At 35.7% G+C, this 27,813-nt stretch overlaps 2 protein-coding genes across 2 annotated transcripts in view; both read right to left on the reverse strand.

The window, feature by feature from the left end:
* LOC144970579 (uncharacterized) overlaps nt 1–27,202 on the reverse strand; it is a 30,869-nt gene extending 3,667 nt beyond the window's left edge. Inside the window, exons 1-3 of the mRNA XM_078910348.1 lie at nt 26,946–27,202; nt 2,481–3,246; nt 797–854 (exon numbers count right to left, since the gene is read on the reverse strand). Of these exons, the coding sequence (XP_078766474.1) occupies nt 797–854; nt 2,481–3,239 (817 nt within the window). The 5' untranslated portion in view covers nt 3,240–3,246; nt 26,946–27,202. The remainder of the gene's footprint in view (nt 1–796; nt 855–2,480; nt 3,247–26,945) is intronic.
* LOC144970578 (uncharacterized) lies at nt 9,559–20,812 on the reverse strand. Its single transcript, XM_078910347.1, has 4 exons — nt 17,660–20,812; nt 14,694–14,870; nt 12,081–12,294; nt 9,559–10,937 (listed from the first exon to the last, which is right to left on the reverse strand). Exons 1-4 carry the CDS (start codon nt 20,507–20,509, stop codon nt 9,751–9,753), a joined length of 4,428 nt encoding a protein of 1,475 aa, XP_078766473.1. The 5' UTR covers nt 20,510–20,812; the 3' UTR covers nt 9,559–9,750.
* Nucleotides 27,203–27,813: the final 611 nt, after the last annotated feature.

Below are 27,813 nucleotides of genomic sequence, written 5' to 3' on the forward strand. Positions count from 1 at the left end.
AAGCAATATGTAGGACACGAGACATAACGCCGGTAAGTCTTGAATTCCTACGTTTCTAAATTTCGAACAAGTTCCTAATATCAGAGGAGTTCTATAATCCTATTATCCCATTCAATGACCTCACCTATATTATGTATATTATCAAAATATATATATTTTTTTAAATGATTAGTTCTCGAATTAGGAATTATCACTTTGGTAAGGATATCATTGTGCGTAAAATGCCTTTTTAGTAAAACCGAATGCGTGACGGAGAATAAATAATTCTTGAATTCCTACCTTATTTTATAAAGGATAATAGGGACGTCATAAGATATGTTTGCAATAATGTTACAGTGAAATGGGGATTTTTCCGAAATGAAAACGGCATAATATATGCATATATATGTATATATATATATATATATATATAAACATAAACATGTGGTAATTTCAGTTTCAACATCATGACACTAAACTGCTAGAAGCTGTGGATTGTAAACAGTAATAGACAAAAATGAATACAACAGCTTCGAAAAAGAACAAAATACCAAATACGTTTCTGGTTCAAAACCCGTCTTCAGCTAACAACGAAAGAATGAAAACATAAATACATCACTAAAATAAACATTTTAAAAAAATAATGTATTTATGTTTTCATTGTTTTTTGTTGTTGGCTGAAGACGGGTTTTGAGCCCAAAACTTTCCGGTTTTTTTGGGTTGTTTTTTTTTTCCGTTGAAGCTGTTATTTCATTTTTGTAGATTACTCGTGACAACATTATATACAGTTTGTCTTTACCTCAGCGCGACAAATTACCTGATGAAAGCACCAAAGTCTCCCCACCATCAATCAGGTGGCCTGCTGCGTATCCAATCTGTTATAAATAGAACAATGTGGTGTTGGGTTTGTTTTGTTTTATTACTGCCGTAAAAGTAATTTTTAAAAAATCCCAATTCACTCCTTGTGAATTTTGGGCAATTTTCTAAAGACTACGACAAAAGAAAGAAGAAAAAAAAGAAAGTGGTCCTTAGGATATCGATTATTAAAAAAGTGAAAATTTAAACATAATTTTGACCATTTTAATATAGATAAATTGCCTTTTTAGTTTTAGTATCTGGCTTGCCTCGAGAAAACACAGTTTTGAGTCAGGTGTTATGGTATATATATATATATATATATATATATATATATATATATATATATATATATATATATATATACGATATAGTGCACATCCCAGGAGTTGCCCCTTATTTGATGGATTACAGAGAAATCACTAATATTTGTGCCAAATAAAACAATACCGTGACTGTTTTTTTAAAAATAAAGTTATTTTTTTCCCCCCATTAGATTCTAAGGTGGAAGACATTTTCAAACCGGATATCATCAAAAAAGCTTTTATATGGCGCAATATACATTTAACGTGCTCAAAGCACTTTACAAAAGGTCCCTGACCAACAGCAACACGTAACATGTAGAACGAAACATGGCGCCTGTTAGGTGATATTACATTTTTTCCCGACAGAGACAAAGCTGTTAAAGATCAGGTACTTATTTGACACCTGAGTGCTCGAACCCAGGACCTTCCGATCCGAAAGGGAGTGTCATACCACAAGACCGCATAGGCGCACAAGAATTTAGCAGGTTTTGAAGGTCACCGCCTCAAATGAATTAAAGTAGAGTGAGGTGGAGGCTGCCTGAAGCCTTAAATCGTAAAAATACGAAGGAAAAGGTGAAAATGAAAAAGGTTTCGGATGGGAACAATATAGACAATGGATGTTTTGGGTACAAACCCTTCGTCAAGAAAACAAATAAAACAAAATGTAGTAAAAACTGTAGTGTCTGTTAACTACAATTCTTACTATATTTTGTTTTACTTGTCTTGCAACGTTCTTTTGTTTATTGTTTTGATGACGAAGGGTTTGTACCCGAAACATCCATTGTCTTAACTGTTCAAATTCGAAGCCTTTCCCATTTTCACCTTTTCGTTAGTCGTTTAAAAATTAAGAAACCTGAGCTTTTACTCAGAATTTCAAGGGAAGAAAACTATGCTATTTCAATGCGCAATATCAATTGAACGTGCTCAATGCCCTTTACAAAGGGTTTCCCCCATGCCAACAGCAGCACTTAACATGTAAGACGAGATATGATGCCTGATAGACAATATTACATTTTTCCTGACATAGACAATGTTGTTAACGACCAGGTACTCGTTTTACACATGAGTGCGGGAAGAAAATTTAGGTAAAGATCCTTTTCCAAGGACTCATCTATGCGCCGTTCAGAATGTGACTCGAACCATGAACCCTCCGATCCAAAGGCGAGTGTCATACCACTAGATCACATAGCATGTCAGAAATCAAACTCTCTACAATGAAGTTATTTATCATAACTCAGATTTTGTAAATTAACCTAAAGAATTAAAATCTATGCATCAAGTTCATTTAGACATAACACCGTTTTCGGCCGATTAGTCAGTAAATATAATATATCAACTTACAACATTCCCTTGTGCCTCGCAGACAACAGCTTTGGAACATGGAGCTCCAAGAGTCCTGTGATATGTGTAGGGGAGATAATCCCTCCCCTTGTAGAGCCCCTCATCAATGGTTATTACCCCATGGTAATCCTCGTGAGTGGCGTCCCTTACTAAAATGCCATCGCTATGGTACACATCTCTAACAGCTTTTGAGTTATTTATGCTGCTGTTGTTTATGCTGTTGCTTCTTTTATTGTTGTGGTTGTCGATATTGCAGTTTCTTTTGTTTTTGCAGTTCTCGTTGATGTTGCTTCCGTCATTGTTATGGTTTCCTCTATAATTGTAGTAGTTTTCGTTGCTGCTGTTGTTATTTACGAAGTTTCCATTGTTGTTGTATCTGATATCGTTATCGTTTTCTATTTTGTCGTTGCTATTATGATAGTTGTTTTTTCTGCTACTATTTTTGTTATTGTTATAATTTTTGTTGGCTCTGCTGATTCTGTTGTTATTATTGTAGTGGTTGCCGATGTCTTTGTTATTGTTGTAGTTTTTGTTGGCACTGCTGATTCTATTATTGTTGTTGTTGTTGTTTGAAAGGTTGTTGTTACCACTGCTTCTGTTATTGTGGTACGAGTAGGTGTTTATGCTTTTGATTCTACAGTTCTCGTCATTGTCAGTGGCATTTGTGCCCTGGTGGTGGCTGCCGATGCTGTTCATGATGATGGTGCACCGAAGTTGACGAAGGAAGGAAGGAAAGCAAGACTTGTACAGGGAAAGCATCTTGGATCTGTTTTAAAAGAGAACATATACTAGAAGGAACACTCTAGAATTGGGTTATATATATATATATATATATTAAAGAAATGGGTGGCGTTAACAACAAAAAGACAGATTTTAACAATGACACACATATGAATATCGAGGAATTAAATAAGTTTTACTGTCGATTCGACACCATTGACAACGTACTTTCAAAAATTAATATCATAACAAAAAATACGTCTCCTCCGCCAGAAATCGAAGAAGAGGCGGTCATCAATGTTCTTAAATTATGTAAAAAGAAAAAAGCACCAGGTCCAGATGGACTTAGTGGGGAACTCATTTCAAACTGTAACAACCAACTAGCTGTCCCTTTCTTGCCTATTTTCCAACGTTCAATAGATGAACAGAAAATCCCAATTATATGGAAAACATCGACTATAATTCCAGTACCCAAAAAGAATCCACCAACTCAGCTGAATGATTATAGACCTGTTGCTTTAACATCAATTATTATGAAATGTCTGGAAAAAATTCTGAAAAGAGAGCTGTTGCAATTTATATATGACCAACACATACTTGATCCATATCAGTTTGCCTACCAACAAAATCTTAGTGTGGAAGACGCACTCCTCACAGTGATGCATTCAATATCAAATCACTTGGATGTTTCACCCGCCAACTACTGCCGAATCCTATACGTCGATTTTTCGTCTGCCTTTAATGCCATGAAAACCAACATATTAATCAGTAAACTGCATGCTCTAAACCTTCCCCATTACCTCATCAACTGGTATAACAACTTTCTCATCGATCGCCCCCAACATGTCAGAGTAGGCTCAAATATATCATCAGTAAAAACTCTTTCAAACGGATGCCCACAAGGGTGTGTAAGCTCACCTCTACTTTACATCCTCTATACAAACGATTGTGTGGCTAGCTTTGATAACTGCCAACTCATCAAGTATGCTGATGACACCGCAATACTCGGCCTGCTCAATGATTCCGTCTCCGAATTTAAATACACTGAGCAAGTTAGTAAATTCAGCAAATGGTGTGCCGATAACTGTCTAGAGCTCAATGTAACAAAAACAAAGGAACAACTGTTTGATCACAGAAAAATAGGAAAAAGAGCAAGACAAATAACAAAAATTAACAATCAGGCGGTTGAAACTGTTGAAACGTTTAAATACCTTGGTGTAATTATAGATAACAGTCTAAGATTTGAATCGCACACCAACAATGTCATCAAAAAATGTAACCAGCGCTTGTATATACTCAGAAAATTAAGGTCTTTCAATGTGAACAGAAAGACCATGATACAAATCTACAAGTCATTAATATTGAGTATCGTTTCGTTTGGCATCACAACGTGGTATGGAAGCTGTGGAACAAAAGAAAAATCCAAACTACATAGAACCCTCAGAGAGGCTTCAAAAATAATTAACACAGACCTTAGAAGCCTTGACACAACTTATATTAATGCAGTTGAGAAGAAATCTTTTAACATTATCAACGAAAAGAGGCATCCGCTGAACGAAAAATTCCAACTTCTGCGCTCCGGAAGACGGTATCTAGAAGCAAAATGTCGGACAAATCGACATAAGACAACCTTCATTCCAACCGCCATAAAATTAATTAACAAATCTTCTGTGGAAAAATGAGACAACCAATGAAAATAACGAGAAGCAGTGTCGTGAATCATCATCATCGACATTGCCGCCGTCGTTATCATCATCATCATCATCATCATCATCATCATCATCATCATCATTATCGTAGTCATCATCATCATCATCATCATCATCATCATCATCATCATCATCATCATCATCGTCATCATCATCATCATCATCATCATCACAATTATTGCCATCTTCTTCTTAATATAAGACACTATATTTATAATATGGTTATCTGCTGTCCCAGCAAATATATCGTATCGTTCTATCTGTCTGTGTGTGTGTCTGTGTGTATGTATATATGTATGTATGTAGTATGTATGTATGTATGTATGTATGTATGTATGTATGAATGTAGGCATGCATATACGATGATATGCTGGTTTGTATGTATGTCTGCATGTATGTATGTATGTATGTATGTATATGTGTTTGTATGTACGCTCATTTCTTTTGTATACATGTGTAGAAACAATGTGCAAGCGTGTATGTTCGTGTATGGCTGTGTCTGTATTTGTAAATGTGTTGATGTTCATACCATGAACCAAACTGAGCATTGTTTACCTCACATGAATTGCCTTTAATTTGGACAATAAAGATTATTATTATTATTATTATTATTATTATTATTATATATATATTATGTATAATATATATATATATATATATATATATATATATATATATATATATATATATAAATGCTATTCAGCCGACAGAGACTTTTAGAGATGGATGGTGCACCACACCAACTCTATTCTATATATATATATAAAATATATTATTATATATATATATATATATATATATATATATATATATATATATATATATATATATATATATATATATATATATATATATATATATATATATATATATATACTATATACTACTATACTACTACTATTACTATATACTATACTACTACTACTACTACTACTATACTACTACTACTACTACTACTACTACTACTACTACTACTACTACTACTGCTATACTACTTACTACATACTACTACTACTACTACTACTACTACTACTTACTACTAACTACTACTACTACTACTACTACTACTCACTATACTACTACTACTACTATACTACACTACTGTTTACTTCTACGACGTACTACCAACAACTAATATTGCTACTATAACTACTACTACTACTACTACTACTACTACTACTACTACTACTACTACTACTACTACTACTACTACTACTACTACTACGAGTTAAATCGGAACTTAGCTCAATGTCACAGTTCTTATTAAATATAGGCGTTAATATGGCCGATGAAGAGGTAGAGTGTTCGGATTGGAACAATCTCTGAATTGAAACAACCTACCCGTTATGTTAAATATAACTTTGGCCTGGTAACAGAGGCTTACAAAACAATATTGAATTCTAATAAATATAACAAGTTCTTCTTCAAATTGTGTGAAGTACAAGACAAATCTGAATAATAATAATAGCCTTAGTTGTCATAAATTCGGCCATTAATTTTTATTTCACTTTCGAGCTTCTAATTCTCGACAGAAAATGACCAGCCATTTTTAGCATTTTGACTCCGTATACCAAAGTAGTGGTAGTCCTTCAGAGCCATGGGGCACACGGAGCCGGAGTTTATCCCGGTTTCTATAGCGTGAAACGGACAATGGCAATTGTTTGCTATCCTTTGGATAGGATGTTAGTCTATCGCAAAATACTTCCCGCCAAATCCAACCGATTCAGCTACTCATTCACTGCTGTGTGGACAAGGGGGTCAGAGAAAAAATCTCGACTGCACCAGAGATCGATCTTGGTCCCTTTGCGTGTGAAGCGAGTGCTCTACAAACTGAGCTATCGGGGACTCGTATACCAAATCTCGAAAAAAAAAAGTCGAAAATGTAATGCATACAGTATATTATTACACTCATTTAGTAATGATAAAGAGCGGATGGTAGACTCCTTTATAGGCACATAAATGCACGATTGCATATTGGAACCGTAGCAACGAGGGGTACTACTTTTTAATGAGGCCTTGAACTATCATGACACAGATTGCAGACGATTAATTAGATGCGCAAGAATACAATCAAATGGTTTATAAATGGCACTATCTCTTAATTAAAAGTTCCATTAAATAATTACACAACCTCTGAATTTATTTCAGAGTCATCTTTGCTAACTGTTGTTTTTAAATGGGAGATGTAATAAAATAATTTTAAATAGTATTGGTTTTCGGCACTCGCTCTTGATCATAGCACTCCTAAAGTCGTGCTATAGTCAAGACCTGGATGCAAAAACCAATAAAAGTTCAAATTATGTGTAGTATAGTATAAGATAAATATCCAACAATAAAATTAAAAAGAAATTTTAATTAAATAAATAATAAACAAATAGATAAATAAGTGGATAAATAAATAAAGATGAACATTTGTTCTCTAGACCAATTCTAATTATTTATCATGCACAATGCGTTGTACAACATTTCGTATACCCCCAGCAGACCATATTATGAAACCATATTTCTATTTTATACAGTACCGGTCGCATGTTAAAGTGATACTTAGCTGCTTGAAGCTGTGGACTGTAAAAAAAGTAATTAACAAAAAAGAATAGAACAGCTTCGAAAAAAAAAAGAACACAATTCCAAACACGGAACGTTTCGGGCTCAAAACCCTTCATTGACACTTTTTAAAAACACATTAATTCATCAATACATCACTTCCAATTCAGACAGAATTTGAAGTGATTTATGAATTCTTTTTGCAGAAACACTCTTATAATATCCATCACTGCTTGTATCCTGGTACACATTCACAACTGAGTCGAGAATTCAATGTTGTAAAAATTTATAAAGTAGTTTAATCGTTCTAGGATCCAGCGACCAAATAATGGGTTGCGCTTTTTAGAGGTTCTGTCCCTTAGTCATGCCCATGACAATAAACATTTTCATGACGATTACACATTATGTAAATAACTAGTTTTTTTTAGTATGCATATTTATAGAATTTATAACATATATAAATATTTATATCTATTTATAGAATGAACCAAATCCCTCAGCTCTTTTCTTATTGCTTATAAATAGCCATTTTAGTGATTCGTTCTCACTAAATTAATATCAATCAGACTATAAACGCTCGCGATTACACATTGTATTGTGAGTTATCACGTTGGCGGATGTTGTGAGGTTTTTAGTTAAACGCAAAGCATCAATACGAGTGAACAACACTTTCAAAAGCACACACTTTATTTTAAAAAATAGTAATAATAGCCACAAAACTGAGACACCAGTTTCATGTGGATTGGTCTTTGTAATTATCAATTGGTCACTAATGAAATAACTGTATCTGGTAATAAATGCATTCGTTTTTCGCTTTACTGATCAAATTAAAGATCACAAATAAATATAATACCGATAACGACAACAAACCAAAATCAATAGAAGCACAAATCAACCATTTATTTTAAAAAACAATGTTTCGCTTATATGTATTTCATTTTATTAATCTGTGTAGAGATATCAGGTAGTGTTAAATATAAAGATCAAAGGCTCCTCTGATGTTTCAGAAGGGGGGGGGGGGGAGAGGGTTGTTTGTTGTTGTTGTTATTTTTTTGTGTGTGTGTGTGGGGGGGGGGGGGTTGAGGGGAGGGGTTGTTTGTCTGTTTGTTTGCTTTTGATTTTCTTTTGCGGTGTATAATGTAACGGTGTGTGGACATTCGACTTATAACACTAAAGTATCTATTACAGGTGACAGAAGAACCGGTGATATAATTCATTCTTCATATTTTACAAAAAATAAAATCTATTTGATGACATGTATCAATAATATACTAAAAAAGATGGTCAAAATATTATATATGCAATTCATTTGTGCAATAGATCGGAAAAAAATGAAGTAAAAAATAAGTTGTTTTTTTTTTTTCCCCAATTTTTGGGTCCACTGAGCATCGATTGGGTAGCTGGATCTGCTATATTCGACGGAAAGAACTTTTCGACGTGCTTATTCAGATGGTAGCAAGCAATGTTTACTGTCTATATATATATATATATATATATATATATATATTGCTAAGAAAACCGGGTTAAACTCTAGCTGTACTGCCTGGACTTATGGCTATAAATCTGTGATCTACAACAATTGGGTACGGGCCAGTGAATAATTTGATGTAACAGTCCGTGTGAAAACATTGCCTTTTCGAGTATTATCTGAACTGAAGAAGAAGAAGAAGAAGATGAAGAAGAAGAAGAAGAAGAAGAACAACAACAACAACAACAACAACGACGACGACGACGACGACGACGACAACAACAACAACCAGACGAAGAAGAAGGAGAAGAAAAATAATAATAATAATAAAATAATAATAATAATAATAATAATAATAATAATAATAATAATAAGAAGAAGAAGAAGAAGAAGAAGAAGAAGAAGAAGAAGAAGAAGAAGAAGAAGAAGAAGAAGAAGAAGAAGAAGAACAACAACAACAACAACAAAACAACAACACGAAGAACAAGAATAAGGGTAATCAAATGCAATAACATTTACATTTTGGCAAGCATTATTTAGTATACCGGATCATAAGAATTGATTACAAAAGACTGAAATTATTTAAATATTAATTATAACATTTATATAAAAAATCTGCAAATGCCACATGAAAATATTATATTTGAAAATGACTTTTTATCATATCATTTATTATGCTTTTATTTTTATTATTTAAAGTACAGCAATTGTTAATACATTCATTGTTAATTCAAAAGAATCATAATATTTTATATAGCCTCAAGTTTTCAAATTCAACTAAATTCTCGATATTACAACGCTTGTAAAACAACATTCAAATTTGGCAAGCTCACTCGGTGACGCAGAAAGAGCAGACAAAGTAGTCTCCATCCTTGTCCTTCCGGCTTGCGGATATACACTTCCGGTGGGCAATCCGTCCACACAAGGAGCACATTCTATGTGATTTCGTGACAGGCAACTTGCAAACAAAGCACACGTTCGGGTTTCCTTTGGGAGAAACAGAGTTGGGTGTAATTCCTTCGATTGACTTTTCACAACGAGGCCCCGGATTTCCCTTTTCTAGTGTTTCTTCGAGATCTTTGCGCGGCTCTTTTGGAAAAACGTCTTCGTCTCTTTTCCCGTTCTCGCCATTATCCTCGCTCTTGTCAATGCCATTATTTCTTTTAGAGTAGTTGGACACGTTTACTTTCTCGATAATCAACTGACCTGACCTTCCTGCGGAATTATCGGAATCAAGCGTTCCGTTCTTTTTGTTTTGCCGTGTTCTCTGCGATTTCTGTTTTTTATCTCCCAATTTGGTTTTCTTGGTGTGCTTACGCCTACGCGAATCAGATTTGGATTTATTTTTCTGACTCTTGCTTCTTTTCTTAATCACTGCTTTTGATCTGTGGTGGCGGGTTTTCCATGTCGATGGGTCAAAATACAAGCGGCTGCTTACATAGCGCTTCATTCCTCTGCAACCACCACTACCACCACCAGCAGCAGCAGCAGCACCAACACCGCCACGAGAAATCCTGGATGAGTATGTCGTTGAGTTATTTGTTTCCATCAAATCAGTTTTATCACCAGAATTCTTCTTCCGATTCTCGCCTTGGCTGTTTGAGTCCGAAGCCAAAAATATGACATTATCCGTCAGAAAGTCCAGAATGACCAAGTTACATTGCGACTGGATAAACGAATCTGTTCTAAGATTTTCGTGCTCGGTTGTATTTTTGTAATTTGACTTCTTCGAATCACTGGTCCTGTCTTTGGATTTATTCTCGTTGTTATTATTATGGACAAACTCATCAAAAAATGACGTTTGGGTACCGGCTTCATCTATTGTGGTTCTTGGTTGTGAGGGTGTCCAGTCCATCATTTGGCCTGGGTTATTATAATCATACATAATATGTTGTTGTTGTTGTTGTCGTTGTTGTTGTTGTTGTTGTCCCCGTCGTTGTTGATGCTGCTGATGATTATTATCAAAATAGTGACGACAAATATCCTTAAGCTGAGTCCTTGTATTGTCTGCATTATCTGTTTAAAAAAAAAAAACAAAAAAAAAATAGTTTTATTAGAGAGAGGTGGGGGCTGCCTGAAGCCTGGGATCGTGATAATACAAACGAAAGCGGGATATTGGAGAGGCTTCGGATGCGAACAATACAAACAATGAATGTTTTGGGTACAAACCCTTCGTCAGCACAACAATAAACAAATGAACGTGGAAAACAAATAAAATAAAAATGCAATACAACCTGTATCGTCTGTACTAATCGGTGGTTTGAGTCCATTGTCTGTATTGTTCACATCTGAAACCTCTCCAATGGTTTTATTAACAAGGTGAATTATCATGTAAGTTGTCACCGGTCGGAATATGCAAAGTATATGAAAATGATTTTAACGCGAGGATCTATCGGTAAAACATTCCGCCTTTCACATTCAGATCAAACGATTAGACCAGGAACAAGAGCTATTAATAGATTGTATGTGCTCTGTCGAAAGATCTGAAGTGTGCTTGAAGAAAGTTTTTGCTAGTATTCTTGAAGGGGCAGTGTGTAGCACAACGATCTAATAATATTTCAAGAGGATTTGATTGTGCGCCAGTGTTCTACTATGTTGGATTACATAAGTTGGTGCGGATTATTAGGGGCTTCCGTTTTCTTGAAGAAACCATTGGAAGGTGGAAGTACGTTCTTAAGCGAGAGAGAAGTGCTGCTATTGTTGATTTGATTTTTTGTTTGTTTTGTTTTTTTCTTTTTTGAAATTGAATCGGCGTTGTACTCTACAAATAATTGCTATTCATTTAAGCATACATTTTTTGGACAGCCTCGAATTTTTGTTACATTCAATATTCTTTGAATGAGGAAGCTTATATATATATATAATATATATATATATATATATATATATATATATATATATATATGTGTGTGTGTGTGTGTGTGTGTGTGTGTGTGTGTGTGTGTGTATTACAGAGCTGGAGTCTCAGTGTTGTGGCTTGTGTTATTAATGACTTGTGTGCTTTTATCTGTTTTGCTCATCACTCGCAGAGACCATCGGAGCGTCAAGAAAGTAACGTGTGTGTGGTCCTCATAATAGTGTTCACTGTGTTAGACACAACTAAGGGACATAATCTTTGAGAAACGCATTCCCCTAATAAATCAACCCATTAAAAATTACCATTCGCCCTGCTCTTCCCAAGGGAGATTAGATTGTTGAAGCAGTCAAAACCATCGGCTCGTATATCTACCATTTTGTCCTGTTTAATATCATTATCGTCGTCTCCGTGACCTCCTATGTCCAGGACGTTGATGGAATCGGGATCTGGGATGACAGCATCATAATGACCTACATCAGGACCTAGTCGTGTATACCGCACGGCCACCACTTCACTCTGGTAAATGGATTAAGAAGGAAAAATGTAAATCATGCATCTAAATTATTTGAGAAAGTAATGCAAGCACTTTCCACCAGTTCTAGCAGATCTAGCTACTGATTGGATGGAGGTCAGATAAATTCTCTGTTACATCCGGAATCGATTCCGGTCATTTTGCTTGTGAGGCAAATGCTCTGCTGGACAATCGTGATCCCCATTTACTGACGGCCGAGACTGAAGGAATTTAAAGACAGGAACTTCGGGAGTGACAATTAGCCAGTCGATATTTGACACATTTAAAACATAGAACTTGTGACACACCTTCACACTTGTCGAAAAAACGTATTTGATTGTTTATGAATAATAAGGTGAATGATATCGACCTCTCTCTGATCATTGTTATTGTTTTTATACCGCCAAATGGGTGACGAGTTATCACGGGATTTTCTCGATCATATTATAAACGTTTAAATTGACAAGTGATGTTCTTTGTTGGTTTTATTGATCAGACGGTAGAACAGTGGGTATTTTACTTAGACACATACCACCGATAGTAAAAACCTGTACAGTTGGAGTTGTTTACCAATCTCTGCCATTGTTTACATTATGACTGTCTGAGAGGCGTGGTTATCTAGGTGTCTATAGGGTTTTAAAAGCAGACGATGAGTATCTAATCCAGGCTGTCTCAAGTCGATCATAATGTGTTTTTTAAAAAGTAGTCCTTCTGAGCCATCAGGACCATGGAGCCGGAGTTTATCCCGGTTTCTGTAGGGTGAAACGGACAATAGTAATTGTTTGCTACCCTTTTGATAGGACGCTAGTCTATCGCAAAGTACTTTCCGTCAGATCGAACAGGCCCAGCTAACCAATCACTGCTGGGTGGACAGGGGGATGGTCAGAAAAAAACCTAGACTGCACCCGGGATCGATTTCGGTCCCTTTGCTTGTGAAGCGAATGCTCTACTAACTGAGCTACCCGGATCCCCCATAATGTTAATTTTGATATAACTTCTATAGAAGGAACGACATTGACGTCCCTCTGCTCTTTGTCTCATCCAGCCATTGTTTCGAGTACTCTTCACTAAATTCTGTCAATCAAGACTATAAACGTTCAAGGTCAATCAAAGTTTTGTGTGTCAGTACGTTATATCCGACTTGCGGATGTTGTGAACATTTTGTATAAACGCATAGCATCAATATCTTCAGTTGGGTGACTACATCTCACTAAATCCCCTCTCATAGACAAGAAACTTTTAAGTTTAGTTGTGTGTATTTGCACGATTGATATGGGAGGCAGAAAGTGTGTATATTTTATCAAAACGCATACCATCAATACTCAAATGCTTTGCTGACCGACTTGACATTGAAGTGAAGACCCACAAACGAAAGGAGCCCCGTAGTTTCTTGTCTCGATATTATCAATCTAGTCTCGGATGATAGGTTAGAGTGAAATAGAATTATATTGATTCCATACATTCAGGTGTGGTCGCGTGTCTCGATAAAATTCCTTCATCGGAGTTTTTAATATAAGGATTAAATACTCGCAATCTGTTGAGCTGACCGATTCGGGTGCTTAGCTGGTACTAAGGTCCTGGGTTCGAGCCTCGCTCGACGCATAGTTGAGTCCTTGGAAAAGACTCTTTACTCACATTTTCTCCCCGTACTCAGGTGTAAAATGAGTATATGGCCGTTAACAGTGTTGTCTCTGTCGGACAAATTATAATATCGTATAACATGTGTCATGTCTTGATTTATGTGTTACGTGTTGCTGTTGGTCAGGGACCCTTTGTAAAGCGCTTTGAGCGTGTTTAGTGGATATTGCGCTATATAAAAGCTCAAGTTCTTTTTTTTTAAAGATAGCTATGGGTCGACCGCATAGAAATATATCAAACACTTTTCATGTTGCCTTATGGGGTTTTCAGAGGGGAATAAAAAAGAATCTCCACGACAAATTTTTCAGGGTACCTGGCGATCATAGCTGTTAAAACCTCCTTATGTGCGTTATTTCAGCATTTTGAAAACTTGTTTGAAAACGTTTTTACCTGTAAATGGCACAATAACAATTACGAAAGCTTTGTCAGAACTTTTTGTTGGCAGGATATAAACAGTCAATGGGACGGACGAAATGCCAGGGAATATATTGATTGATTAATGCTTCGTAATGTGCGGTAATGTGGTCTTGTGGTATGGCACTCACATTCTCTCACCGTACTCAGATGTAAAATGAGTGCCTGGCCGTTAACAGCATTGTCTCTGTCCGAAAAATTTTAATATCGCCTAGCAGGTGTCATGTCCCGTCCTACATGTTAAATGTTGCTGTTGACCAAGGACCCCTTGTAAAGCGCTCAGAGCATGTTTCGTGGATATTGCGCTATATAAAAGCTAAATTGTTTTTTAAATTCTCGAATCATCAACTACCTGAGGAAATCTTTCTTTGCCGTATACTACAATGGGTCTGAGATTAACGTCTAGCACCAACACTTGTCTCTCCAAGGCCGTGGAGGTCGCATTAAGTTCAAGGTCACCGGGCATCGTCGAGGTCAAAGTCATGTCCATCAGCCGATCTTGGAAGTGGCTGTAGCCAGGGGGCATTGGCTGGTTAAAAACAATTAACGCACTGAAATTTAGTGTGTGTTATATCAAAATTAAAAGGCATGTCTTGTATTTATTATTAGGTCTTATTTTAATAAATTTAGAAACAAAAAAAAAAGAATTTTCAAAAAGGTATATATTATCCCTTTTAACGATTTGCTTTTGAATCGTTCTCTTTTGTATCTTTTTGGGGTAAGAAAGGAAGGATCTATGTTTATAATGTTGTTCTTTCTTTTTTAAAATTTATTTCTCCTTCATTTGTTTTCTTTTTTAAATGTATTTTTGTGGTAGCTTTGACTGTTTATTTGTTTTGTTCGGCGGCTATGAGGTTTTGTGGTATGATTCTCGACATCTGCAGTCCCTGGGTTGAGACCCGCTATAGGCGTTAAGAAGTTAAATCCTCGGATATGGCTCTTTACCCACATTCCCTGACCAAACTCAATGTGAAAAACTGACTGGCCTTTCAAATATATATATATATATATATATATATATATATATATATATATATATATATATATATATATATGGTATTGTTGTTGTTATTATTATTATTATTATTATTATTATTATTATTATTATTATTATTATTATTATTATTATTATTATTATTATTATTATTATTATTATTATTATTATTATTATTATTATTATTATTATTATTATTATTATTATTATTTTCAACAATCGATCTAATTCTATTTAGTGTGATCAGGGAGAGCGATTTTCTAATTGTATTAAGAAGAGTAATTGGTCTCAAATTCTTTGGAGGGCCTTTTGGTTTTCCTGGCTTTTGAATTGATATCAGCTCCCCTTTATTAATATCCAGGTTCTGGTGATGTTCAAACGTCTGATTGAAAATGTCCGCTATGTGTTTATCTAATTAGGGTTGTTCATATTTTAGAAGTTCAGCGCACACTCCATCTTCTCCCGGTGCTCTGTTGTTATTTAGACTTTTAAAAGCATTTCTCACTTCTCTTGGTGTAATAGGTTTAAATAGTGGTCGGGGATCTCTCTCAAATGAGCTGACGTGTGGCGTTTTGTTGTCTTGAAATGTTGTTTTATAGTATTCAAAAAGAACATTTGAAATGTCATTGGGGTTAATAATTAATTTTCCCGAGTCGTCCTCTATCTTTAGGTTTTCAAATGGTCTTTGGTTTATTAGTCTCACAGCTTTATACATTGCTTGATCGTTCACACTGAATAGAATTAGATCGATTGTTGAAAATCATTTGTCACATAGTCAAAGCGGATTCAGGACGGAGAGAAGTACTGCAGATGTTATTTGGACCCACAAATGGCTTGCTGCCAAAACCTTGTCAGAAAAAGTAGAAATAGTTATAACTGGAATAGATATGTCTGCCGCCTTCGATACTATCAATCGCCAATCCCTGTTAAACATTTTGAAAGGAATAGTTACGGAAGATGAAGTTAGATTAATCAGATTCCTTATAAGTGAAACCTGGATAACTACCAAAATAATCGGTGCCTCAGAGAATAAATCATTCCTTGGCAACATCGGTACACCACAAGGAGACAGCCTAAGCCCTGTTTTATTTATCATTTACCTAGAAAATGCTTTAAAAGATGTGCGTAAATCTACCCAGTCACGTTTTGAAAACAAACTGCCCATAGAAATTGCAAATGCAGACGACATTGACTTTATTGGCCTGAAACAAGTCAATGTAAATGACATCCAAAGAGCCTTACAAAATCACCAACTGTATGTAAATAGTGACAAAACAGACGTAACATTATTGTCAAGTAAGAAAGATGGATGGAGAGCCACGAAAAAAGTAGGATCATTAATAGGAGATAGGGAAGATGTAGAAAGAAGAAAAAGTTTATCGACGGCTGCACTGAATAAATTATTACATATATGGATTAGAAAAGATAAAATCAAATTAAATACTAAAATCAAATTATACACAACCCTTGTAAAAATCCGTGCTCATATACAATTCCGGAACATGGGCACTGACTGGAGCCGAAGAGCAAAGATTAGACAGATTCCATTGAAAACAACTGAGAAGAGTCCTGAATATTATACGATACCCCACAAAAATAAGCAATAAAATACTGTATGAAAAATGTAATGAAAGACCCTTATCCATTCAAATCCTGGAGGCAAGATGTCGGCTTCTTTGGCATATACTCAGAAGAGATGAAAATATACCAGCTAATAAAGCCATGAATATGTTTTTCACCTCATCTGGACACAAGAAATATCAAGGTAGACCACCCACGTCAATTTATACTGTCCTCAATCGAGACCTAAAACGCCTTCAAAATAATAAAGAATTAAAATCAAAGGAAGACCTTATGAACTTAGCATCCACAGTAAAAGACCTTGAACTGTGGAAAGAAATGACACAGATGATTAGAGAGGCAGTCGAGGCGTCCCGATCGGATGATTAGGAAGCGAAAGGCCTTAAGTCAGTAAATCAAGTCATTATTATTATTATTATTATTATTATTATTATTAATTATATTATATATTATTATTATATTATTATTATTATTATTATTATTATTATTATTATTATTATTATTATTATTATTATTATTATTATTATTATTATTATTATTATTATTATTATTATTGTTACTATTGTTATTATTATTATTATTATTATTATTATTATTATTATTATTATATTATTATTATTATTATTATTATTATTATTATTATTATTAATTGATGCTATTTGATAGGATAAAGAAGAAATACTTGATATAATTTGATTTAAAGTATATACAATTAAGGATGATATTAAAATATAATTTCTCACCTGGTCAGCATTTATGACGATCCTTTCAAGCTGACCGTAAAAATGGGCATTGTCCATCATCAACTTTACGACCTGGGCTCTCAAAGTGTCTGCCATTGAAGTCTCGTAGTTGGCGTCATTCCTCACAAACGGACATCCAAAATCGTCACGCCTGGCTTTTTGCAAATCGGGTGACAAGCACGTGACTAAACTTCGGAAGAGACACCGGCCATCCCCTGATACACGAATCACCCTTCCTGTGATGCTTCGATTCTGTTTTTCCGAGACAGATTGACTAGCAGAGTCGGACAAATGAAGCTTTGTATCGTTGGAGTTGTTAAATTCGCGTTCTGACATTCCGAAGGGAGCTCGGCTTGAGTATTTTTTAAAAGTGATTTGACGAGATATTCTATCACTCTGAGAACCTCTGTTGGATGTTTTTCTGTTGGCTGGAGCATTTTTCACTCCATTACATTTTTTCAAGATTTTTGTTGTTCTTGAGAGTTTCGGTGATATTTTGTCTGATATATCATTTGATTTGCGGTGGAGATGAATATTGATTTTAGGTGTGTTTTTCACGGGTTTCTTAGTATTTCCTTGCTGTATGCTTTTCTTTTTCATAGTGGGAGATGATGATCTATTTTTGATCTCTAGGTGGAACCAATTTTGACCAAAACCATTAGCAGGTCGGCAAAACAGTTGATCTTTTACACGGGCCACTTCGGCTGGACTCGCCAAAATAACTGCATGCTGCTCTATTCTTGGATTGTCTCCAGGTATGCACAACCACCGAACTTCAATTTTATCATGCGTCTTAGGACTAATACTCTTCTTTATATTTTTACTAATTGGAGATTTCTTGCTAACCTTGCACTTTTCACTGTTGTGAATCTTCGAATCAAGATTGGATTTATCGCTGTATTTTGTTTTGCCACCCTTCCATGACCTTTCAGTAGACACTGCTTTTCTTTGGCTATTTTGAATTTTCCCAGTAGTTGGGAGTTTGCTCTTTTTCGGACCTTGGTTTGCTGTACGATATTTTGAGGCATGTTTAGAACTATCGCATATCTCAGAACGTTCATCCCTTTCTGGTATTTTAGACACCGTGAATCTGTCATGTATCGGAGACTTTTTACACTTCTTAGCCATACGAACCTGAGTGGATCGATCAGAAAATTGAGACATTTCATCAGTCTGGGTTCTCTTATTGAATTGAATCATATCTCCGATCTGGGAATCATGATCGGTTGTGAATCTGTGACTTGGATAGGAACGACTATATACCTGCGACTGATCATCAACCTCAGATATATTTACTCTCTGAGAATTATATGTCATCTGATCTCTGTTACTTTTCTTAGACTTTTCATCCATCGATATTGGATCACTATTGTTGACCTGGACGCCAATCTCGACCCCATCGACAACCGGCGATAGTGAAACCACTTTGCCCCGTTCTTCAATTTGATATCTATCAGGCTTTGATGGTATTTTGTCTATTATTGCCTGTTCACATGCCTCAGATTCATCTTTCCCCCTAGATGACCAGTCTACAAGACACTTACTACTACTGGGAGATTTTCCACTCATCTTAGACTTATCATATGCCTTAGATCGTTCACTAAGCTGAGATCTTTCACGTGTTCGAGATCTGTCATCAATGTGGGATTTATCTACACCGAGTGATCGTTCATCTATTTCAGATTTTTTAAACATTTCAAGTTTGTCGTATTTGATTGATCCCTCCTTCTTCATATGTCCATCCATTCGAGATGTTTCATGTAGTTTAGAGTCATCATGAGTCTGGGACGTACCGTTTATAGAAGAACTCTCATATTCCTTATCTCTCAAATCCAGCATGGAACTTCCAATGCTAGGAAATTTCCAAATTTTCTGAACTCGTTCATCCGTATACGATGTAAGACCTTTCTGGGTTTTCAGTGGCAACGATTCAGGAATAGATCGTTTGGGCGCTTTTGCAAAATCTACATCGGATTGATCAATCATCAGGAAATGGCGGGACTCTCGAGATCCTTCGTTCACTTGAAACCTGTCATCCTTATTAGGTTCCCCGTTGCAAGGCCCATCACTGAAATAAGAATAGTCTTGGTGTTTGTCATCCAAGTAATCACCTTCAACTAACGCGGACTCACCCTCCATTTTAGACCCAGTATCTGATTGAGATCTTCTTTCACTTGCACCAGTTAGATAAGATAGATCCGCAGTACGAGTCTCATCTTCTGCATGCGATCCATCCCCCATCTGACGCTTTTCAACAAAGTAAGATCTCTTATCTTGAGATTCAATTTCGTCTATTAAGCTTTGGTCCTTTATTTGAGACCCGTGTTTTGTAAAATATTTTTCTACTAATTGGGATCTATCATTTGTATGTAATTGTTCAATCTCTTGATATCGTTGATGCATTAGGGAACTATTGCAGGTAAAATCCATACCACTCATTTCACATCTATCTCCCATCTGTGGTCCTTCACCATTATGAGATTTTTGGTCAGCACAGTTTTCGTCTAGTTGTGTTTCGAAAATATTTTGAAAAAGTAACTTAACGTTTGTATAAATACTAATGTTGCGGGATGTTTCGAAATTGGATAAATTTTGGTTAGTATTTTTACAAGTTAAATCCGGCACAACTTGAAGGATTTTTTCATTTCGAGTTCTAGTATCGGGAACCGCATAGTGTTTAGTATCAAATATAATTGGTGACCCCGGCCTTGTCGATGAGAATACACCTCCAGTACTTCCTCTCGGTAAAGAAAAATGTTGACATTTGTTTACGACGTGGTCAATACCGGCATTCATTCTGCGCAATGATTTTCGATCGGAGGAAGGATATCTACACCCATATACCTTCATCAGTGTTATGGCCCATAATGCTTGTTTTAAAATAAAATACGGTATTTTGATTCATTGATGGAGAACATTCTTAAGATTGAGACTTTAATCATTTTTCATTATCATATTCAGAATAAACAATTACCTCTTTATCGTTACTTAATTATTCGTTTCTTTTCTGATAATCGGATAATAATGATGTCTGTTGATAATTGATAATAATGTTTGATTCATAAGAAGAAAAATAATGAATGATCTATCACATTTGTTTTGATGGAAAATTCTAAAGTGGATTGAAACGATGGCTTTTAATGTTTTGGTATCTTTGGTTTTAATCCGAAATGGCGTGTCTAATTGTGCAAATAAATTTGTGCCGAAATAGAACAAACAAATTTCCGATTTTAAAAATGCGAAATGATTTTGTTAGATATTCTTATCTATTTGTGTTTTTGGGGATTTAACGTGTGTGTGTGTGTGTGTGTGTGTGTGTGTGTTGTTGTTGTTGTTGTTGTTGTTGTTGTTGTTGTTGTCTTGCATTAAAAAAAAGATAATAACTTCATTTTCGTGAAAAAGTCGATGATCCAAGTTAAGCATAGCAAACCTGTCATTTGAATAAAGTTCAGTTACCTCTTTAAATTCACCGTCTTTTATATGATGAGGCAACTTTCAAATCCTGCAAAGCCACATCTTGATGAAAGAAAAGTGAGTTAACAATGAAGCAATTAAATGGACGGCTATTTTCTATTAGGCAAAAAAAGACAAGTATTATCCTCTTTAACTAAATAAACGACAGAAAAGTTAGTGGATCATGCAACTATGTTGATAATAACAAAATCTAAAGTGAGTAGAGATGTACCAGAGGACCATAGAGAATGAAAACTTATCGGCGATGTGGAGTTGAACCCATGACCCGACTATTACGGTACCTAAGCCCTGCCACGAGAGGAACGCTCTACAATCGACACCAAAAGGAGTTATAATAATGATGTCATAAAGTCAACACATAAACACAACAGCAGCTGACGTTTCCAGTTTCCCCTTTGTCAACAAACACAATGAATTAAATACTAAACATAATTCATCGTGTTTTGTGGACAAATGGGTAACTCGAAACATCCATATTATGTCTTCGTAAAGTGAATTGACGCTCATATTCTATTTATTTTATATTATTGCCTCTAATTATTGTTATATAAAACTGGTATAGCCTATTACATGCGTGTGTTCACAGCTGCCTGTGAAACTAGTTCTTTATCGACGTAATTATACATATTTGTGCAGGTCTGATAACCAAAGTGATACTTTAATGCTAGAATCTGTGTGCTGTTAAAAAAAAAAAAAGTAATAAACAAAAATGAATAAAACAGCTTCAAAAAAACAGAACAAAATCCCAAACACGGAAGGTTTCAGGCTCAAACCCCTTCTTCAGCCAAAAAAAACACCATAAAAACATAAATACAATGTAATTTATTAACATACATATAAATACACTGTTTTATGTTTTTATTGTTTTTTGTTGTTGGCTAAAGAAGGTTACTGAGCCCGAAACGTTTCGTGTTTGGTATTTTGATCTTTTTTTTTAAGGTTGTTATATTCATTTTTGTTTATTACTTTTTAAGGTCTGATAACCGAACGCAATTATAGCCTTGATTTAACATTGTTGTATGTATTGAAGACTATTTTGCGTTGGTTTGAGTGTATTTCAATGACAAGAATGAGTCCATTACAATTTGGATTATCAGACCAGCAAATAAGCACTTTGATCTGTACGTATCAATAAACTGGTGATAGAGACATCAATTGCTTGTGACCCTTTGGATAGGACGTAAGTCTATAGCAAAGTAGGTACTTTCATTCAGATCTAACACTACCAGGTACCAAACAACTGTTGGGTGGACAGACAGGTTGGTCAGAGAAAATGTCTTAACTTCACCAGGTATTACGTCGGTCGCATCGCGTCAAACTTATCCCGAGGTTCATATATGTTTTTACAATAAATTCTATTTTCAACGCCATAATCACTTCGACTTAATTTATGATTAACAAGAATAGTGTAAATTGATAAAAATGCACCGCACGTCTAACCGGTTAATATGCGTACTCTGGAAAAACATGTATTTAAAAATTTGGTCAGAAAACTGGTCCTTTAAATATCGATCGAATTTAATTACCCTCGTCTTGACAAACACTCTCAAACCTGAGACTTCGCGAAGTCCCATACTTGAGAGTTTTTGTCGAGATTAGGATCATCTAAATCAATCGATATAATTTGAAGGACGAGTTTTCTGGCTAAATTTTTAAATACGTGTTTTTCCAGAGTACGGCTGTTGACCGGTTAATCAATATGAAATCTTACCTTCTTCTTCGATGTTCTTTTCAATTGAGAGTTGACAGATGGAGATATTGCAATCACTTTCCCAGCACGTAGTTTTGCTCTGTGAAAACCTTTTTCTTTATTATATCGATTCTTAACTTATTTCTGCGTCATTTGCGGCTGAAAAGATTGTATTCACCACCGCGTTTATGATCAACATCTATTATTCTTCTGTGAGCTTTTGTGAAAAACACGTTAGAAGATCCGGGCCATTGGAAAGAAAAGAGCGTTCATTAGATGAAAAAAATAGTAGTCCGTCATAGCCATTAGGCCCGTGTAGTCGGAGTTTATCTCGGTTTTTACAGCTCGAAATGGATAGTAGCAATTGCTTGTTACCCTTTGGGTAAGACTCGAGTCTATCCAAGTGCTTCCGTCGGATCTAACACAACCAGCCACTCAATGACTGCTAGGTAGACAAGAAAGTCAGAGAAAATATTTCAACTTCACCCTGTATCGATCTCATTCGGATTGCGTGTGAAGTTAGTGCTCTACCTACTGAGCTATCGGGATAACCAGAGAGTTAATTTCTTTCATTTAATATTAATTTAATACCTCTGTGGTCATCGATACTAGTACACGATAAGACGATCGATTTTTTTAGAATCTTGAAAATACATTCGTGTACATAATGGCAATCTTCTGAAAATCGTCAAATATGTATTAGGACAAACCACCATCTAAACTAAAGACCACAAAAAGGAGCGCTGCAATGGGTTACCCCACTCCTAAGTAAACGAGCATATTCAGCCCTATTTTCCAAAGTTCAATTTGATTAGTAAATAGGAAACAAAAGTTTAATGTCAAAAACGTGACCTTTTATATAGTGCAATATCCACTAAATGTGCTCAAAGTGCTTTGCAAAGAGTCTCTTACCAACAGCAAAAGGTAACATGTAGAACGAGACATGACGCCTGTTAGGCGATATTACAATTTTTTTCCTACAGGACAACGCTGTTAACGACCGGGTACTCATGTTACACCTGAGTACGGTGAGAGAATGTGAGTAAAGAGCCTTTTCCAATTACCGGAGGAAAGGCTCGAACTCGGGAACTTCCAATCCGAAAGTGAGTTTCCTACCACAAAACCACATAACCGCACTGGTTCCCATCACATCAGAAGAGTAAAGCCACTCTCACAAAGGATTGGATACATACCTTGTGTAATTGATCTTATGGTTTCCGAGTTATGGCATCTTATTTTCTGGTCTAAATATAGCATCTGATGGACGTCAAGAAAGATCATCCATCCTCGCTCTTTAACGACCCATAATCTTTAGAATCTGATATACATCCTGCTACTACAATAATTATGCTACCTTGTAATTCAATATGTAACTAACTCACTATTAGTCCTCGGAAGGACAAGTTGAATGCACACTTCCAGGGATTTTGGAACCGGAAAGAAGAATGTTTGGCTACATGAATTTGCTTCCCTATAGGATTCAATAGTCGTAACATCACTTCCTTTCTAATGACCCATGGTAACTTAGCAACACTGGCTCTAAACTATCGGAACAATGGCGGACGCCCGTATGAATATTTCTCCGGCGAGCATAAAGGGTATCCAGAGGGGAAAAAAACACATACATTTGATCATGTTTTGACTTTTACACATTCTGATCACAAGGCATATGAAACGTTCTAGCCAGCATGAAAAATAAAAAGGAATGATTTTCTTTGTTTAGAACCAAGATGGCCGCCGTTGCCGGGAGGCGTGACATCAGACTGTTGAATCGTATTACGGGCTTGTTTTAATATTGTTTGAATAGATACAATTTAGGATGGGATTGAAAATATTCCGATTACAACAATAAGACCGTAACCACTTGGGCTATCGGACCTGCGAGACACTAATCTAAGTAACTCTTCTCTAAATTAATTGTTATTTTTAAAATAAATTATGTTATATCCCCTGACAATGAGCTTTTATCTTGTACAATATCCACTAAACGTATTCATAGCGCCTTACAAGACTGGGGACACCCTGTAAAGATCTTTGAGTACGTACAGTGATATTGCACTGTATAAATGCTCTAAAATGCTCTAGTTTAGGAATGAATTTACATTAGACGACAGATTCCTGTGTAAGGTGATATTACAATTTATACTTTTTCGACGCTGTTAGAAAAAATAATAAATTGAAACAAAACAACTGCATATATCCATTAAACGTGCACAAAGCGCTTTGCAAGGGGTCCCTGAACAACAGCAACATTTAACATGTCGTAGGACGAGACATGACGCCTGTTAGGCGATATTACAATATTTTTCGAACAGAGACAACACTGTTAACGACCAGGTACTCATTTTACACTTTAGTACGGTAAGAGAATGTGAGTATAGAGGACTCAAGGACTCAACTATGCCGAACCCATGACCTTCCGATCCGAAAGTGAGTGTCATACCACAACCACATAGCCGCAGTTAGGGGTCAGGTATTCATTTTACACAGGAGTACGGTGAGAAAATGAGAGTAGAGAGCCTTTTATAGGGACTAAATTTTGCGCCTCTCAAAGCGGAGCTCAACCCTTGGACCAATCAGTCCAAATGCGAGTGTCAGATCACATGACTGCAAAGCCTCATTGTAATATTTCATCTCTCTCTCTCTCTCTCTCTCTCTCTCTCTCTCTCTCTCTCTCTCTCTCTCTCTCTCTCTCTCTCTCTCTCTCTCTCCCTCTCTCTCTCTCTCTCTCTCTCTCTCTCTCTCTCCTCTGAATATGAAGATGATCTAATGCAATAGATACATAGCTACCCTATTAGTGCATGATAAATATAAATAGTAATAGATATGAACATGTATATATAGCATTTCCACATATTTTCCATACTCAATGCGCTTCACAGTATGTCATTTATTCCACCAGCATGCAAATACGGCGACATATTTCCATTTCATACAGTACCAGTCGCCTTTTAGACGTCATTTTTATACTAACGCTCTTACAATATCCGTCACTGCCTATGGTACGGTGCACATCCACACTCGATTCGAGTGGGGTAAAGTGTGATGACTGCCTTACCAACCAGGGACTTAACGTCGGGATCAGATCTTTTCCACTATCATTGTCACTTATCGGGCCACTGACCACGACTAACATTACTTGACGTTTGTGGCAAGGCAAGAGACACCACCAGACCACTGAGCCACCGAGATCCACGACATTATGGATAGAGAATAATTAGTGGATGTGTGGAAAATGCCTTTCCTTGGGCATTAGTCTACCTTCGAGGTTTCTAACCCCAGGATCGAATCACCAAAATTAATCTTGGTCATTTTCTAAGTCCAAGAAAGCTATCACAAATACACGCCCAGCACCGACTGTAGCAAGAATAAACGATTATTTCATTTCTTCCTATTTATTAAATGAGTTATTTTTGTCGTGCCCCATCACACTAAGAGCTTGCGAGTATGTGTTATTGCACGATAAAAATATAAAGACTTTACTGAATACAAATGGAAAGAGTACGTTTATTCCACCCCTCCATGTATGATATAAATATTAGACATTTCGTGACCAATTGTATGGTAGTAGTTCTTTTCTTCGCCATAATTTGTAATTTTCTCCATCTGCTTGAATGACAATTTGACCCAAAACTAAAAACGTTGGATTTGTATTCTGCAATCGTTGAAAAAACCGTTTATTCAACGTGTTCAAAGCATTATTCAATGATTACTTATTTACTAAGAAATTATAGGGTTTTCCAATGGGAGGGTGGAATAATATACGATTCTTACACTCTTGCTTTTTGGAATTCCGGACGTGTTCCCAACGTTTGCACGAGCTTGCGAGTGCGCGTTGGGAACCTTGTTCGAATTCCAAAACGCAAGTGTGTAAGAAATCTTTTTTTTTCTACCCCTCAATCGATTCCGAGTTCGTCACTCTGAGTAAAAGACATTTTCAAAAATATTTAAATTCTAATTCTTTTTTTCAGAAACATAATTTTAGTGATAATATATACCGTTTAATATTCTGACGTCACAAATTATTATTGTAAACATGATATCATTACGTGTTTCTATTTAGGGAATGGTTGGAATAAAAATCATTCTTTACTGAATAGATTGTATTATTTAGTGACTCACCATTATCTTGAAATCTTTCAAAAAATGTCCTGAGAATTTAAAAAAACTATCCGCTTAACCTGTTAAATGTCGTCCTTAAAGATTTGGCCAGAAAACTCGTCCTTCAAATATCGATTTGTTTAAATGACTCCGGGAAGTCCCAGGTTGGAATAATTTTTGCCAAGATGAGGTTCATTTAAATTGATCGGTATTTAAAAGATTAATTTTCTGGTCAAAATTTTTAATACGCGTTTTTTTCCAGAGTACGGCAGTTAACTGGTAATTATTTTTTTAAAAATAGATATATCTGTCAATTAAACTACGCACCCAAGGCAATGTGTTAGAAAACCTACAAACATTGATGTGAATCTACCGAGATAAGAATTGTGTTGGCGTCATTCTACACACCTTTGGAGTTGCTGTGTTCTGATAAGGAATCGATGTGTTCGTATCATGATTCCAGTGCAATAGACACATTCTTATCTATTAATCATCATCATTATCATCTTGATCATCATCACCATCACCACCACCACCACCACCACCACCACCACCATCATCATCATCATCATCATCATCATCATCATCATAATCATCATCATCGTCAGCATTAACAACATCATTATCATCATCACCATCATCATCATCATCATCATCATCATCATCATCAACATCATCATCATCATCATCATCATCATCATAATCATCATCATCGTCAGCATTAACAACATCATTATCATCATCACCATCATCATCATCATCATCATCATCAACATCATCATCATCATCATCATCATCATCATCGTCAGCATTAACAACATCATTATCATCATCACCATCATCATCATCATCATCATCATCATCATCATCATCATCATCATCATCATCA

Source organism: Berghia stephanieae, chromosome 4 (assembly GCF_034508935.2).
Source record: "Berghia stephanieae isolate SIO BIC M18660-M18661 chromosome 4, UCSD_Bste_1.3, whole genome shotgun sequence".
Taxonomy (NCBI): Eukaryota; Metazoa; Mollusca; class Gastropoda; order Nudibranchia; family Aeolidiidae; genus Berghia; species Berghia stephanieae.